Source organism: Alosa sapidissima, chromosome 8 (genome assembly GCF_018492685.1).
Source record: "Alosa sapidissima isolate fAloSap1 chromosome 8, fAloSap1.pri, whole genome shotgun sequence".
NCBI lineage: Eukaryota > Metazoa > Chordata > Actinopteri > Clupeiformes > Clupeidae > Alosa > Alosa sapidissima.
In genome coordinates, this window is record NC_055964.1 from 23,805,606 (window position 1) to 23,822,146 (window position 16,541).

Below are 16,541 nucleotides of genomic sequence, written 5' to 3' on the forward strand. Positions count from 1 at the left end.
AAACAGTCTCTGCTTCAAATGGCACTTCAGCCCAAAGAACATCCAGCCCAGCAGTTGCATTGCACATTTGGTTGCAAAAACAACAAAATCAAGTCCACTTCTCCTTCACCCTTATTATCCATAAACAAAAACAGAATTTATAAACAGAGATTCTTTAACATCCATTATGTCCATTTCCTGCTTGCTCTTGTTGGTCAGTGTTGTAAATGAGTGTGTTTTGGTCATTAGGGTGCTGGTCGATGTGGGAGGCCTGGTAGGTACCCAGGCATACCAGGTCCTCTTGGGACTGAAGGTCTGTCCATGCATCTATGGGGATAAGGAGGTCTACAATGGTTCTTTGCGGTGTGTCCGTTCTCTATCTGGTTAGTTGTACCATTACTGTCGTTAAGTCTTCTGTCACCTGAGAGAACATTCCAGAGTAGAAGGAAGGGAGTGTGAGAAATTGTTTTACTTCACTTTTCTTGATTCCTGCTTGAACATGCGTCAAGAGTTGGCAAATATTTTGAATTTCTATATCTATCTAAAATATCTAATGAAATACTCTCCAAACTGCCTTTAACCTGCATGATTATGTCATTTTTGTACATTCTTTTTGTATAAAAAATTTACAATCAACTATATTTATTATGTAATTTTAAACATGCCTTCACTAATACTTCACTACATGACTCCTAGGTTGTTTGAGTGGGATCCTGTCCTACACAGTTTAGTGTAGATGGTAGATCCATAGGCAACTCTACCTCGGTTTGAAGCGTTGTTGTTGCTTTGTGACTGCTGTTCTTGTAGAGTATTTCTGGCCTCCTCCAGCTCTGTCGCTGCCTTTAGAGCAGCCCTCTTATTCTTCTTTTTATTTTCTTCATTTTGCTTTGTTAAAATAAACAAACACACGCACACACACACACACACACACACACACACACACACACACAAATACACACTTTGAATATTTATACCTATTATTTATACTGTTTCACACTATGTTTCTTCTGAGTGTGTGTTGTTGAGAGCGATTTTCTTAAATAAATTGCAGTAATGTGATCATGAAATGTTACTGTAACGTTCAGCTTTTTATCATGATATTGCATGGCCTTACTGCCACCCAGAGGACAATATTAGTTACTACATGTAATGTAAATGGGACATTAGAGCTATAATCTTGGTTACAGTATATGTCTCAAGATGTTAAAAAATAGAAAGGGTGCATATATCGAAAAGAACTTACTGTTTGAAGTTTCTTTTTAAGATCCAGGTTGGATTGTTTGTATGTCTTTGATATGGAGTGAAGATAGTATATTGCTAATCTAAAGAAAATAAAGAGTTTTTTATTTAACACTTCACACTTTTGCATGCCTACTGAAGGTTTCCTAGTCCATAACAACATGACATACATGGCTGTCTCTTGTTATGAAAATGTTTCATATAGTATAGTAACTGCACATATACTAAAGTTAAAGTTTTAAAGTGTTTTAGTAAAGTTTAAGACAGTCTAATGCCCCAAGGCAATGTCCACTTACATCATAAGCAGAAGGAATGGAAGGACTAGGCCAGGATTGGACACATAGCTGAATACCATCCCAAACCATGCTGGAAAATCATTCTCCAGGGTCTCCTGGATTACGTCAAACATTCGACTTTTCCCACTGCAATGCCCATGCGGGAACAGGAAGTATATATGCTCACTTTAACACACATGTAAACTCATTTTGCGTAGAGTAGAATTTGTTTTGCCTTTTATTTGGATAGGACTGTGAAGCATGACAGGAAGCAAGTGGGAGAGAGAGATGGGGTGGGATCGGGAAATGACCGCAGGTCGGACTCCAACCTGGGTCCCCGTGGGCATTTGGATGCAAGAATTGTACAGACACTGTGGCCAGTATGTCCTCAAGAATTGTACAGACACTGTGGCCAGTATGTCCAGTAGTTTTAGATGTTCTGGACTAAAAATATTTGCTGAAAAGTAGGTGTTTTGTAACATCTACACCGCTTCATCACATCACAGGTTCTTCAGATATTCTCATTCTAAAGATAGAAATACTCAGAGGATTCAGAGGGAAGAGGAGGGGGAGAGGGGAGTCTATCTGAATAGGTATATTTAGACACACACACACACACACACACACACACACACACACACACACACACACACACACACACACACACACACAAGCACACGCATACACACACACACACAAAATCTACATATATGGTTATGGTTATGATTATGGATTTGGCAGACACCTTTGTCCAAAGCGAGATATCAAAATAGACATAGACACATTTAACCAGCAGAGATAATACAGTATGAGTATATCTCTCACACGCACACAGATACCCACACACACACATACACAGTATATATATAAACAGCATCTCCCGTCTCCTTCACCTGAAGGGTCCACAGTCGAAAGAGGGGGGTATGGAGACGATGGTGTAGATGGCGGGCAGGGTGGAGAGGAAGAGGATGACCAGCAGCATGGCCATGTAGAAGTTGTTGGAGCCCGAGGCCTTGAAGACGCGCTCCTGGGGGACGTTGCAGCACATGACTGCCCAGCACTGCAGGTACATGGAGACGTGCAGGCGCAGCACGTTCATCGCTGGCAGACAGGGGGCGTAAAATGCTCCCATCCTTAGAAGCAAAGGACACAGAGGGTTTGGGAGAGAGAGAGAGAGAGAGAGAGAGAGAGAGAGATTGGGGAGTACAATATAGACAGAGGGAAAGGGAAACCGAGAGATTATAAGGGACTCTGTAGCCGTGTATACACAACAAATACCAAATGCTCTATCATCTTTACAAATTACAATAAAACAACTTTTATTTTATATTTATTCTTACAAAACGTATACACAAGAAAGCACACACACTTTCAAACATTCTTATTTCAGAAGCCAGTGCCTTACCAGATCATTCCCTGATTAAAGATTAACCCCAGGACATTTCCGCTGACATCAAACTCTGAATAGGAGGGCTTAACATGGGGGGAAAGGAGTGGCAAAAAAACATTTACTCAGTGTTGGCCTGATGCATTGTTTCACACAGTCAAATATCACAAGAACGCCGTGGCGTGATCCCCGTGGTGGGGTGAGGGAACTCACAAAGCCATACTCCAGGTCCCAGCACCAGCAGTAGTTGAGGAAGCGCACGATAAACGCCCTGAGGAAATCCCCGATCAGCAGGGTCACGTACGTCGTCATGGTGTCAGAAATGATGAGCCGTACAAACTCCTGGCCAGAAAGCAGAGGAGGCCAGCATTACTCAAGCTCACGCCAAGCCGCCGTCTTAAAGGGGAACCACTACTGGCTCACTTCTGCTACATGTACCACCCCTACAGAGGATGGGGACAATGGCCTAAAATAGCACAATCATACATCATGCGTAGTGTGGCCTCATATCCTTCTTTTGGTTGAAATAAGCTTACTTTAAGTTCTTCTATGTGTGAGTTTGTGTGAGTGAGTGAGTGTGTGTGTGTGTGTGTGTGTGTGTGTGTGTGTGTGTGTGTGTGTGTGTGTGTGTGTGTGTGTAAAGTTGTGGGTTCAATTGCGGCCTACCACCGTTGTGCCCTCGAGCAAGGCACTTCACCCTGAGTTGCTCTGGGGACAATAATAATAAGTGGGATAATGGTCCTTGTAATATAAATGACATACGTTAGTCGCTTGGGATAAAAGCATCTGCAAAATTAAAAAATGTAAATGTGAAAAGTAATACATGTCAACGTGTGTAGACCCACTATGACATGATTAACTATGATTACCATATACAGAGCCGGACAGTAACGGAGTACATTTACTTGAGTACAGTACTTGAGTACAATTTTGAGGGATCTGTACTTTACTCGACTATCATTTTTGGGGAGTACTCATGACTTTACTCAAGTACATTTGAGAGGCAAATATTGTACTGAACAAGTTAATGATAGTGTTCGCTTCAAGTGTTTCAATTACAAAATAGTATTTTGTATTTGAAATACGTATTTTATATACATGTATTAGAAATACTGCCCATCCCTGGCAAGTGGCAACATGGTAAAAAGATGAAAATGACTTGATTTTACTTTCAATTCCTCTCCAAGGTATTAACATTAACATTTTTCATAACTCCATGTAGAACGTTTCTGTACATAAATGTAAGCACTATGGCAGTAGTAATCCAATATTTAGAAAATGTACTCTTGTACTCTTGATACTCAGTACTTTTACTTAAGTAGACATCTGACTGTTGGACTTTTACTTGTACTTGAGTAACATTTAGCAAAGGGTATCTGTACTTTTACTCAAGTAATGAAGTTGTGTACTCTGTCCGCCTCTGACCATATATGACTGGACATCCTTACCTGTCCCACCATAGTCTCCCAACAAGGTCCTCTGGGGACATCAGCTGGGTCAACAGTGATAACAGGAGTGGTGTTGTTCTCTCCCAGGGTCCCGTTGTACAGGCTGGCCTGCCACAACGTCATGTTGGCTATTATGACCTCCTCCTCTTTCCTCTAATAATGAAATCCCATCAAGGAAAACAAAAACAGTTTATTTGTGTCATTGGTGTCAATGTTGATGTGTTCAATGTGCTTCTCTTCAAAAGTTGGACTTTTCCAGATTGTTTTCATTATGAGATTAAGATAAATCGTCATAAGATTACTTTTTTATACTCGGCACGTTTCCAAGGTTGCCAATTAATGTGGAAGGTGCTATATACTGTATGTACCACATTCAGATTTGAATAGAGGTCACTATTACCATCCTTTAGTGTGCTTATGAAGACAAATCCACCCATGGTCCAGCATTCAGGGGCACCATAAGGCAGGGGAAAGCTAAGGCCATTCCATGCTATGCTTATGTTTCAGGAACATTCGAGTGACCTGTTTGGATTGCCCCTCAGAGATATGATATGCTAAGTAATATGTGTCCTCCTTCATAGCAACAACAAAGACTGTTTTATTGTCGAATTGTGTATTCATTTCATCTATGAATGCTCTTACACATATAAGGATGAAAAGCAGAAGTGTTAGTAGACTTGTGGGTAACAAACACGTCTTTTCAGTGAAAAGCACATGGGCTGTTCTATTCCTAGCGTGTAGCCTGACTCACTTTGAGGTTGATCTCATCCATGAGGGCGATGATGAAGGTGTAGAGGTTGCCCAGGAACAGGGCGAAGATGCGCCCCAGCTGCCACTGGAGGGCGATGCGGGGGTGGTAATTCTCCAGAGAGCTGATCACGTCGAACAGCATGGGACAGAACATCCCCAGCAGAGACATCACCATGTTCACCTGAACCATGAGGACACACACACACACACACACACACACACACACACACATACACATTCTAGTTTAGGTGTAGGTTTAGTGTAAGTTGAGGTTTTATATATACACATGTACATATGAAATACATTTATTTAAAGGTATTTCTTAGTTAAAATGACATCTATCTATGAATCTTTTTACATTTCATACAGTGTCCATCAGTCTGTTTTCATGTTATTTGTTGATCTTGTTATCTACTAAATATTAAATATTATTTTGTTTTACTTACACTAGAACAGTTTTCCTTCTTGCCTGACCCTCTCCAAATCATTACACTGGCACCAGCCTACTCTGCACTGACAAATAAACCGTTAATGATAGAATACCCAGACCAATCATTGTCAGATTTCTACGACTAAAGGACAATTTGGCTGTTCTAGACAAAACCAAACATCTAAAGGGAACAGGCATCTACATCAATGAGGATTTTACTGAGGCCATCCGACTAAAGAGGAAAGAACTTCTCCCAGCCATGAGGGCAGCAAGGGAGAGGGGGGATATTACATATCTGAGATATGACAAACTGATTGTCCATCCACCTTCGCAAAAACAACAAGGACAGTCAAGCAGCCAGAGTCCGGGTCATTAGTTTCCACTATATGTCTTCTCAGGTATTTTAAACACTTTCTATGGACTATAACAAATCTGAATTTGTTGATCCTGTCATGAATTATCTGTGATTGCGTTATCAGATTCAAAGGAAATATTCAAATTGCCAAATTACAACTCGTAGGTTACCTACAGAGTTTCATGATGGTGATAGGTCTCTCAAGAATCCTTTGGATATAGCTGAAAAATGTAATATTTAAATTTTTGTCAATATTGGGCAGGAATTGGCAAATAAAATCTCTGATTGCAACGGGAGTCCCTTGGACTTTATTACAAAGATATATCAAAGGATTTCTTCTTTTAAGCCCCCTGACCTTGAGGAAATAAGTGAAATAATTGATAAGCTAACAACTTCATCAGCGGGTCATGATGGTATTCCAACTTTTCTTGTCAAGGAGGTGAAACAAATAATATTACAACCACTTGTCCACATTTTCTCTTTGTTCCTGAAAACAGGCATTGTGCCTCAGGACTTAAAGATTGCCAAGGTTATTCCTTTGTATAAAACAGATGATCCATGTTGCTTTAATAACTATAGACCAATATCAATTTTGCCTTGTTTCTCAAAAGTACTGGAAAAACTGATTTACAGGAGGATTATCCTACATTTAGATTCTAATGAAATTCTGTATAAACACCAATATGGTTTTCGCAAAAATCATTCAATTTATATGGCACTTCTTCACTTGATAGACAAGGTTACCTTGGCTCAAACTAAAAATGAATACATTTGTAGACTTGTCAAAGGCATTTCATACTGTTAATCATTCTATTTTATTTTATTGGAAAAACTGCATAAACATGGCTTTCATGATCTTACATATAAGTGGCTAAGTAATTATTTATCTGATCGAAAACAGTTTGTCTGTGTAAAGGGTTGCAATTCCAACATGGCTGGACTACCCTGTGGTGTTCCACAGGGTTCTATCCTGGGACCTTTATTATTTCTTATTTATATTAATGATTTGGCCAATGTTTCTAACCTTTTTTCTCCTATTATGTTTGCAGATGACACTACCTTGATTCTTTCACATTCAAATTTCAATGTTCTAATGAAAGAGGCAAATGCTGGCTTATCTGCATATGCCACTTGGTTCAAATTAAATAAACTATCTTTAAATCTTAAAACATCTAATTTCATTATTTTTGGAGGTAAAAATCTATACCCTAATGACATATTTAAAATTAATAACTACAAAGTCTACAGAGATACCGTAAGTTTCATCAACCAGATTCTTAGGCATTATTGTTAATGAAACCTTAAAATGGAAGGATCAAGTATAGACTGGGTTAGCAAAAAAGTAAATAAATCAATTGGGATAATTAGGAGGGTTAGTCATCTTGTCTCCAGAAATTGCCTCCTCACTCTTTATTATAGTTTAATTTACCCATACCTTTCATACTGTAATTTAGTGTGGGCAAGTACTTTTCCTTCCACCATTCACAAATTACTGGTCCTTCAAAAAAACTGTTCTGAATGGAGTACTGCATCTACTCCTTTATTTAAAGAACTGAAAATCCTTACTGTTAATGATATTAATGTACTTCAAACCTGTGTTTTTATTTATGAAATATATAATTTTAATTGAAACATTCCTGAGCACTTTAAGTGCTATTTTAAAACTAATTCACAGGTTCACTCATATGTAACGAGGCAAGCTAATGATTTTCACCCTCCTCAACTTAGAACATGTCAAGCTCAATTGTCCATACGTTATAGGGGTGCTAAAATATGGACTGGCCTGGAATTGTTTTACTACTAATCATTTTAAAATATGCCTAAAGGCTAACTTAATCGCGGGTCTATAGCTGGTTCTCCTGAAGATTTCTGTCATAGTAGTTTGTTCTACTGTAGTGCTTACACTGTTTGTTCATTTTTTTCTTTCTTCTTTTTTTCCCTTTTTCTTTTATATTTCTTTACATTTATATTGTTTTAATACTTTTGTTGTGGCTCTGGTTGTTATGTTACTTTTTTAGGTGGAGGCCTCATATAAGCCAGTCTGGGCTTACTGCCTCTTCCTGCACTGATTTCTTTTCTTTGTTTCTTCTTTGACTCTCTGTCTTTTTACAAGTGCTAAATACATAAATAAAAAAAGAAAAAATAATACATCCTACTTCATTTCTTTCCCACCAGCCGTAGTTCTCCAGCCCCGCAAGGGCAAACTTCTGAGACCTCCTGACCACAAAGAAGATCAGATATCCACTTCCTGCCAAGCAGCAGAGTACCAGGAAGTTGGCCAAGACCCTGAGGAAGCGGGTAAGGTGGATGTTGTCATCTTTCCTGTTCTCTTGCTCCTCCACAATGGCTTCCTTAGAAACACAAGAACATGTAGTGGAGCAGACTCACTCGCTCACTCATGGCAACACACAGACACGAGACAGACAACACCCACTCTCATACTGCTCGATAGCTCCACATCAAGGGTTATGGTGCTGTGGGACTCTGGTTGTTTGGAATAACACTCACCTTGAAGCTGGTTGTTATGGAGGCAAACTTGTTGTCTGCGGTTTCAGGGTTCCCAATGAGGTAGTCCCAGCTGGTGAACATCTTCCAGCTGAAGTTGAAACTGGTGTCATCTCCGCCTCCTTGCTCATTGGCGTTGCGGGCCATCCTGGTGGAGTCGAGTAAGGAGTGCAGAGGTCCATTCCCAATTGGATTGAGAGGGGCCTTACTTACATAAATGACGTAGATAATCCAAAACTGCCTCATGTGCAGGTTATTATTGGCATAAAGGAATTTAATGTTAATGACTTGACAACATTTCTCAATGGGTTGTTTTAGTGGGTAACAAATAAACAATGAAAGAACATATAGCGCTAAGCCGTTAGCGTTAAGCCGGTCACACCCCTGGGTGCACAAGTTCATTTACTATTTAGACAACGTGGACAACACTGGATGGAAAGATGAAAACTGTGTTGGTCACTAGCAAAGACACGTTGCATTCCGCCTAGCGTTGCAATGCAGCGGGCATAAGATAGGGGCCTATGTGTCTCATGTCAGCAGAGCAGCCACTCACTTCCGAATGACCACCATGTAGCTGTAGGCCACTGTGCCGACCCCAACCAGGAAGTAAGAGAGAGGCATGCGGAACTTCAGCCAGCCAACAGTCCGCTGGTTGTTGTAGTAGCCATAGAAAAGCACTGAGTACTTAGCAAACCCCTGAAGGACAGGAAAGGACCATTTCAAAAACATTATGTGTGTGTGTGTGTGTGTGTGTGTGTGTGTGTGTGTGTGTGTGTGTGTGTGTGTGTGTGTGGCCACATGCATACACACATCTGTGTCTGTTTATAAATGCATGTATGACTTTGTTTGTGTGTGTGTGTGTGTGTGTGTGTGTGTGTGTGTGTGTGTGTGTGTGTGTGTGTGTCAGCAGCAGAATACACAAACCCCAAAATCCCACAAGATGGCAAAGTCCATGGCACTTGTTTCATCCGCTCTGGGAACAGTCTTCCTCGGAATGCTCCCATAAGGCCTCCCCATCAGTGCCTGGACATGGAGAACGTAGTGATTTTTCATTTTCATTTAATCATCATCAACCGTTTTTTTTATTCAGGGAGAAATTGACTGAGCATCCATCTCTTTTACAGCAATGCCCTGAGTTACAAAACATACAACAACAATAATCAAAATAACAAAACAAGAACAATAAAAAGATACAAAAGGCAAATAATAATAATAGCAATAATAATAATCATAATAATAGAATAACATAATAATAATAATAATAATAATAATAATAATAATAATAATAATAATAATAAATAGAAAGAAAAGAAGAAGGGGAGTATGCATAAATAATAATAGTATAAATAATATATAGTAATAATAATGATATAAAAGCAGTATATTAATGGCAACTGGACACAAATTACGGTGTCTGCAGTCGTACCTCTGGAACCATGACCAGGCCGAACGTGAGTCCAAAGAGAATCGTGTTGATCCCATACATCCACCTGAGGAAGATGAAGTAGCTCGCAACAGAGGACCCAAAATGACCTGTAGCAAAACCAGAGCATTAAGATGCAAGTATCACAGGGACACATTGCATCCTCATTTTCAAATGATCTAATTTAGCCATTGGCACAAAAAGTGAATGAATGCTGTCAAGCAATCATTAGCATCATGTAAGCCTGAGGTGAACTCTTACTTTCTATGTCTTTGATCTTCATTTCCCATGGGATGCACGCTGTCTTGAAGTTCTCGAAGTCGCGCAGGAACTTCATCCATTTCTGACATGCAAAAGAGAGAGAATACATGCTGGAACTACAAACACAAATGGTATTCTGACACGTAGATAATAATGAATTGTAGTAATACGTTTGGCTTTGTTTCTCGTTACTAACATGGGTGTTGTCTCTGCTTGCCGTATTGCTCCACATGGCTTATACATCACCTTTTGCATCATGACTTTGTAGGCATACAGCTTTCTACCCCTTCCTCTCCCAAGAGCACCCTCATATTTCTCCACAAACTCCTGAGATTCCCTAAAAAACAAACATGCACATACACATACACGTACAAGTACACACACAAGCACACACACACACACACACAGATAGGGAGAGAGAGAGAGAAGAGAGAATGAAAGAGAGAGAGAGAGAGAGAGATCTCTAAAATATTAATAATATGTGACAAGGATGGCAAGGTCACACAAGGTCAGCATTTTCTGCTGGAAAACACTATTAAGCTGTCAGCATTTTCTGCTGGAAAACACTATTAAGCTTGATGACTACTCACTACTCAAGTGCAGGTATTTCTAAAGCATTTATTTTGATCAGTACATGAGTGGCCTCAGTACTTGAGTGTTTGTAGTTTCTTCATCATGGGCCAGGGCTTTCCTCTGAGCGTGGTGATGAGCTTCTTCCTCTCATCCACCGCCTCCTTCAGCTTCTCCAGCTCCTCAGGAGTCAGCACCCCCACCACCATTTCCTTTTCCTCCTCCTCCTCCTCCTCCTCCCCAGCTAGTTCCTCCACCTCAGAGGATTCAGAACTGTTGTGTAAAAATGGATGTGTAAAAAAACAACGCATCGCATCATTGGAATTTATTTGATTGTTATATGTAATTTTAAAACACACACAATTAACACAACACCATTCTCAAGTAGCGTAGCACAGCACCTCGGATCTTTTGTAACACAACACAATTCAGTCAAAATTATACATGGCTGAAGTCCTCACAGACTAGCCTCTACTCTTCTTCATATTGTGTCCTGAACTGAAATCTTGACACTGTGTTACTAGAGTGGTATTTATTGTTGACTGTTGAAGGGCTTGTGTTTTGTGTAGGAATCTTCTCAGTAGAAGTTCAAATAACACTCATGTTCTATTTTCAACTGTTTCACAATTAGCGCCAGAACTTCTCTCAACTAATAAATGCAATGAGTTCTCATCTTTATTTAAAGGTAAAATTGACAAAATCAGACTCAACATATCTGCTCAATTACTAATTCAACATCCGGAACTTCCAGCTACAGGGAAACTTGATGTCAGAGTTCAGCTTGATAGACCACGACACACTTGACAAAACGGTACAGAATCTCAGCTCTTCCACATGTGGCTTAGACATTTTGCCAACCAATTTCTGTTATCCTTGGGGTCAATTTGACCCCAAGCAACGTTTAACATCATAAAATATATGGTTCACTTTTTTTTTTTACTTCCTGTTTCATGACTTTTCCTCAATTGAAGGGTACAACAGAGTTAGCTTGACATTTGTACAGTACAATAATATGTTTTCAATGTCCTGTACAAATATTTTGTACATTAATGTTCCTTGGGGTCAGTTTGACTCCAGCTGTATGAAACATAAGATACATGAATATTTGACACATTATGGATATTATTATTGTAATAGTATGAGAACATATTGTTATTATCATTATTATATACACAAGTACATATTACATATAAGTAATTTTGGCAGGACTGTATAAGTCAAAAGGGGAAGCAACAGCAAGCCTTTGGGCTGCTGACACTGGATGGGCAATATTGCCAGCCAGGGTTCCAAGGTTCATAAAGGGGTGTGGGGGTGGGTGGGATTGTTTTTTGGGCTTTTGATGGTGGTTATTACCAGGCTTGGAATTTCACCATTCTGGGGGCAAGGCCACTTGGCCTTCAGTTGGGCATATTTGGTGGGGGGCACAAAGGCCACATGTCAGGGCACCAAGGCCAAAGTTAACTATACAGTAGTAGGCTATAAAAATGATCAAAGTTTAGCGTATTCACTGCAGTAGACCTGCATCACTGTATGAAACATTACAAAAACATGAAATGAAAACATGACATATTACATAGAACTGTAAATCATCTGACTATCTAGGCTATATATAACATTTATTTTATATTTGGCCTGTTATGAAATCATGTATTGAACAATTTAATCACAGCTCAGCTTTAAGAAGCCTAGATGCATGCTTAGCATTTTGTGATCATTAAGGCTACTTTCACAAATTCTTAGTCAGCTGTACTCTGATTTACCAATATCTAGGCGATATTTGTAACATTTATTTTGTATTTGGCCCGTTATGAAATCATGTGGAACAATTTAAACACATTGTAAAACTTAAAGCCCAAATTTGGAGACATCCATGTATGTCGAACTTTACTGCAAATTCAAAACTGGATTACTCTGGAACGGCTAACTGTACAGGGAACTGCTTTACACCTTTGTGTTCGGTAAGGTCTCCTGTTTATTCTGATATACGGTTTGGCATGTGTTAAAAGAAGGGTTCGTAAAGTATTCCACCGAGATGAATGGGTAGGGAGATCATGGGACGCAAAACCTTCAGTAGAATGTATGATTACATTTAATTATATTATTTACTTTTCTCGCGAACCGTTCAACACAGCAATTATCGGCTAACATCGTTTAAAAGCTGAGAAAAAGCTCTTTCATGTGATACTTGTGATGTCTGTGTGATGAATAGGCTACTTCGCGAGTAGTTCAACTGAGAATGGGTGAAGTTGGACGCAATTTCTTTCTTGCGCTGTCACTTTCTCCACTGCGTAAAAGACTAAATAATTTTGCGCTGTGAATGCTAAGATTATTTTGACAGGCCACAGGCTAAATAAAATTGCTATTAGTAGGACGCAAAGCAGAATATTGAAAGAAGGGGGCACCAAGGCCACCGTGGCCTGTAAACCTCTGATTTTCAAAGGGGCCTCACGGTCAACGCAAGCCGCCGTGAAATTCCTACCCTGGTTATTACACTCTTGTTAAGTACCTGTCACAAAAAAGTGAGTAACAATATGAATTATAATCATTTTCTGAGGATTTATTTAGCTGGTGTCAAATTGACCCCAAGGATAAAGCATGTCGGTAAGATTTGAGGGTAACACAAGGGTTAAAACTGTTTTTCACCTTATAGCAGCAGATGTCCTTCGCATGGTAAATTCATCACTGCTGTCTGGCATTTTTCCTAAGTCACTGAAAACAGCTGTTGTAAAGCTACTTCTCAAGAAGAATAACCTAGACGCCTCCATGCTAAACAATTACAGACCCATATCCAATCTAGCTTTTATTGGCAAAATTATTGAAAAAGTAGTCTTTAATCAACTAACCACCTTCCTAACATCGAATGGGTATTTTGATTACTTTCAGTCGGGTTTTCGGGCAAATCACAGCACTGAAACCGCTCTCATCAAGGTTTTCAATGACATATGCCTCAGATTCAGGTAAAACATCAGTCCTAGTGATACAGGACCTTAGTGCAGCATTTGACACAATATTTTATTACACAGACTAGAACACTGAGTTGGATTTACAGGCATAGTTATCAACTGGCTGAAATCATGTCTACAAGAAAGGAGTTTCTTTGTTGCCATTGGAAACTTTACATCAACACCAATGTCTTTGACCTGTGGTGTTCCCCACGGGTCGATCTTGGGACCACTATTATTCAACCTCTATATGTTCCCACTTGGACAAATCATCCAAAATAATTTGATTTCATATCATAGCTATGCAGATGACACACAAATTTACTTAGCTCTGTCACCAAACGACTATGGTCCCCTTAAATCTCTGTGTCAGTGTATAGAACAAATCAACACCTGGATGTCTCAACATTTTCTTCAGCTGAACAAAGAAAAAACTGAAGTAATTATATTTGGTAAAAAGGAGGAAAGACTTAGGGTTGTCACTGTCCTTGACACAAAAGGGTTGAAAGCAAAGGATACTGTTAAAAATCTTGGTGTATTAATTGACAGTGATCTAAATTTCAACAGCCACATGAAAGTGATAACTAAATCAGCTTTTTACCACCTCAGAAATATTGCCAAACTTTGAGGGCTGATGCCAAAAGATGATTTAGAAAAACTCATTCATGCATTTATCTCCAGCAGGGTTGATTACTGCAATGGACTTTTCACAGGCCTTCCTAAAAAGACTATCAAACAGCTTCAGGTGATACAAAATGCAGCAGCTAGGGTTCTCACAAAAACTAAAAGAACTGACCACATTACTCCAAGTCCCTGCACTGGCTTCCAGTAAGTCACAGAATTGACTTTAAAGCCCTACTGCTTGTTTATAAATCACTAAATGGAGCAGGACCTAAATACCTCTCAGACATGCTAGTACACACCCTCCAGACCTCTCAGGTCTCAGGAAAATAACCTGTTAGTAAAACCTGCTGTTAGAACTAAACATAGAACTAAGCTTTTAGCTGCTATGCGGCTTAGCTCTGGAACCAACTTTCGGATGACATTAAAAAGGCCCCAAACGTAGCCAGTTTTAAATCTAGACTTAAGACCAAACTGTTCTCAGATGCTTTCTGCTAACTGCACTGAGTTATAATTTCTGAATCTGTCTTGAAAAGTATTCTACCTTGTGTCTTTTATTTTGTCTTTTTAATAATTCTCCATTTTTAAATGATTTTACCGTGTGTGTTTTCTGTTTTCTTTTTATTATGATCTTTACCTTTTGAATTATTCTTTGACTATATTGCCCTTCTATGCTTTTATTTGTTATTATTGTTTGGTTTTGTTTATGTAAAGCACATTGAATGACCTCTGTGTATGAAATGTGCTATATAAATAAACTTGACTTGACTAGGAAGGTCTTTATGGATGCCAGGTACAACATGTGACACGTTTGTGACTGCTGCCATGCCAACTGTGCCTTATTGTGTCTTGCATCATATTGTGTGATGTTAAATATGCTTGGTTATCGCCTACATAACACAAGGACTTCTCTCCAGTGAATATCTGGGAGGAAAAACTAGTCATTGGGTAAAGGTGAAACTAAAATACTGAGAGATTGAGCCTGAACTGCAAGCAACTAATATAGGCATATGTTTGTGTCATAGTGGAGGCATATTTGTTATGTTATGGACACATTTGAAATGTGTGTTATGACCTAAACCTGTTCACCCATACCTGGTTTCTACTTTCTTTCTTTTTTTCTTTCCTTTGTCTGTCTTTTGTGGTTCGTCTTCCTGTTTCTTCTTGGCTTTCTTCTTACTGGCAGTTATTTCCTCGTCTGTTTTAGACGGTCTTTGTCTCTTGTGATTCCTGTTCTCCTCCTCTTTCTCTTCTTTAAGCTTTTTTGCTTTTCCATTCCTCCCATTCTTTCTTTGACTTTGGATATCGTTGTCCACCTCTTCGCCGTCTTCCTCTATTCCCGTCTTTTCTTCCTCTTTATCTTTATGTCGCCTGGCCTTCCTTCTCTGGCGCTCTTTCTCAGATTGCTCCTGAGTGTAAATCCCTGATATGCCTGTACTCCCTCCTTTCTTTGCTTTTCTTTTGTTTTCTCTTTCTCCCTTCTTCCTTCTCCCTCTCTTTCTCTTTGCCTCTCGGTCTGTGTCCTCATTGTAGTCTGTATTGTAGTCTTCATTCTCTATACCCCCAAAAAAATGCATTACTCGTAATAACATCCATACATTTTTATGCACTGCTATATGTTTATTAGAAAAAGGATAATCTCCTTGGAAATAACATTTATGTCACGTTGAATTGACAGTCCATATTTCTCTGTCTTTCTCTTTTTTGAGCGTTAGTCTTTATCTTTACTTCCTATCATTAGATCCCCTAATTGAACTTATTTCTTTCCAAATTTCTTGCTTTCAACTCTACCTTCTTCAGCGGTTACTGGAAACCAGTGGCAACTTACACCTTGGGTGTGACTATCATGGGAGACATATTACAATGGTAGTCATTTAGCCAGTTGGTACAACATGAAGGACATCCCAAGCATGACCAGAATCTTACCTGCATGCACCTCAATGCTGACTGCAATTGCACAGAAAAAAAAGACGGATATGTGAAAAAAATACAAATATCACAATCTTCTTTTGGTTTGCTTTGGCCACCATGCGTAAATGACCCAGCCCGTGTCATTCTGCTGCATTTGTAACTGAATCTGTATGTGATACATGGGCCATTACACATGCAATAATGTTTTCACAAAGGGCACAAAGGAAGCTTTGATGAGATATCGCCCCGTGTAAGGCCACACAAAGACGTTTGGGGGAGGGAGGGTAAAAGGCCAGAGGTCAAGACAGTATTAATGGCCTTTTAACGCACAACGTAAAAGTTCTACAAGTGGTGCATATGTCAGTGAATGTCAACTATGGTCCCCAAGTGTTTGTACAAATGTACCTGTAAACATGTTAATATGAGTGTTATAACTGATTATTAA

General features: G+C 39.3%; 1 protein-coding gene across 1 annotated transcript; it reads right to left on the reverse strand.

The window, feature by feature from the left end:
• Positions 1–213: 213 nt before the first annotated feature.
• Positions 214–16,541, reverse strand: tmc1 (transmembrane channel-like 1). The gene is made up of 18 exons (XM_042099867.1): positions 15,281–16,541; positions 10,704–10,895; positions 10,299–10,389; positions 10,053–10,134; positions 9,795–9,901; positions 9,293–9,391; positions 8,922–9,064; positions 8,372–8,516; positions 8,020–8,214; positions 5,080–5,259; positions 4,329–4,481; positions 3,094–3,222; positions 2,899–2,966; positions 2,387–2,626; positions 1,515–1,640; positions 1,223–1,301; positions 741–864; positions 214–400 (listed from the first exon to the last, which is right to left on the reverse strand). Exons 1-18 carry the CDS (start codon positions 15,775–15,777, stop codon positions 225–227), a joined length of 2,826 nt encoding a protein of 941 aa, XP_041955801.1. The 5' UTR covers positions 15,778–16,541; the 3' UTR covers positions 214–224.

Excerpts from the sequence above, each read along its gene's own strand:
- tmc1 (XM_042099867.1), bottom strand. The coding sequence starts at position 15,777 with ATGTTATTACGAGTAATGCATTTTTTTGGGGGTATAGAGAATGAAGAC. Across the intron at positions 8,517-8,921 it reads TACATGGTGGTCATTCGGAA|GATGGCCCGCAACGCCAATG; the intron begins GTGAGTGGCTGC and ends CGACTCCACCAG. Across the intron at positions 3,223-4,328 it reads GGGAGACTATGGTGGGACAG|GAGTTTGTACGGCTCATCAT; the intron begins GTAAGGATGTCC and ends CTTTCTGGCCAG.